The sequence below is a fragment of the Mus pahari genome, chromosome 17 (genome assembly GCF_900095145.1).
Source record: "Mus pahari chromosome 17, PAHARI_EIJ_v1.1, whole genome shotgun sequence".
Classification (NCBI taxonomy): Eukaryota; Metazoa; Chordata; class Mammalia; order Rodentia; family Muridae; genus Mus; species Mus pahari.
Window position 1 is genome coordinate 66,033,221 of NC_034606.1, and position 1,077 is coordinate 66,034,297.

General features: G+C 54.0%; 1 protein-coding gene across 1 annotated transcript in view; it reads right to left on the reverse strand.

Annotated features, from left to right (window-relative positions):
* Positions 1–683: 683 nt before the first annotated feature.
* The window catches only part of LOC110334647 (keratin, type II cuticular Hb5), a 6,454-nt gene continuing 6,060 nt past the window's right edge, over positions 684–1,077 (reverse strand). The window contains exon 8 of the mRNA XM_021216444.2: positions 684–804. Within this exon, the coding sequence (XP_021072103.1) occupies positions 684–804 (121 nt within the window). The remainder of the gene's footprint in view (positions 805–1,077) is intronic.

Below are 1,077 nucleotides of genomic sequence, written 5' to 3' on the forward strand. Positions count from 1 at the left end.
GTATGGGGGTCTTTGAAATGTGCAAAGGCTTCTTGAACAGCGAGATCTGTTCAAAGCCCCCTAGCTAGGGGCTGTAGGTAGTAGGCCTCCCCAGAGAACAGACTATTTTCTGGGAGGTAACCCAAGAAGTGTGGTTAGAGCAGTTTGCCCCAAAGGAAGGCAGTCAGCTAAGGAGGTTAGTAACCCAACCAATGATAGGCAGGTGCTTGCAGTNCTTGTACCTGGGGCCAGAAGTGGGAGCTGCTTGGGAAGGGTTCCCTCTGGTNCTTGTTTTGGGGGGGTATGGCTGGGTGGTTAGGATCATGCCTTGACCCAAGAAGGCCACACTTTATTGTTCAGTCAGCCTGGGTGACCGGTAGTGTCCCGGAGAGCTTGGTGAATAATACAAATCATTTACAAGTATCTGAAGACAGGTTGGGGTTAAGGGAAGGGTTGGGAATGACCTAAAGTGAAGCCAGAGGAGAACTGGGAGACAACTCCCTAAAAGGAGAAGGCAGGAGTGTGACCCTAAACAGGAACATCTGGAAGATTCTGGAAGCAAGCACACATTTTCCATTCACACACCACTCCACTCTGGGGCAGACAGGTGGCTCATTTGGAGGTTCTGGCACTAAGCAAAGCGCACTGAGCGGCTGCTCCCACAGGTGAAGCTGGAGGCACGGGGCTGGCAAGGAGAGCAGGAGTCAGGGGCCATCACTGAGATGCTGCCCCCAGTGACAGAGGGTCCAGAGGCAATCTGGCGCCCTGGGGTTGTGCCATAAGTGAGGCCCCCACATGTGACTCCTCCACGGGAGCTGCTGACACCTGTGGGAAGAGGAACAGGGAGGAATGAGGGGCTTGCTGGGGTGTCACCCACCCACCAGANGTCCCTGAGGGCTTNACATANAGGGCCTGCCTCCTCCTCAAGGGGTCAGTGGTTAACATGACAGGTTCTGTTTTTTCAACCCTTAGACCCATCTCCCTGGGTTGCAATTCCTGGTGACCACCAGTAAGGGGCACTCAACTATTGGATACCCTTTCCCATCCCCAGAAGTCCTTAAAGAAGAGCCGGGAGAAGAGGAAGTTGGGGACCATTGG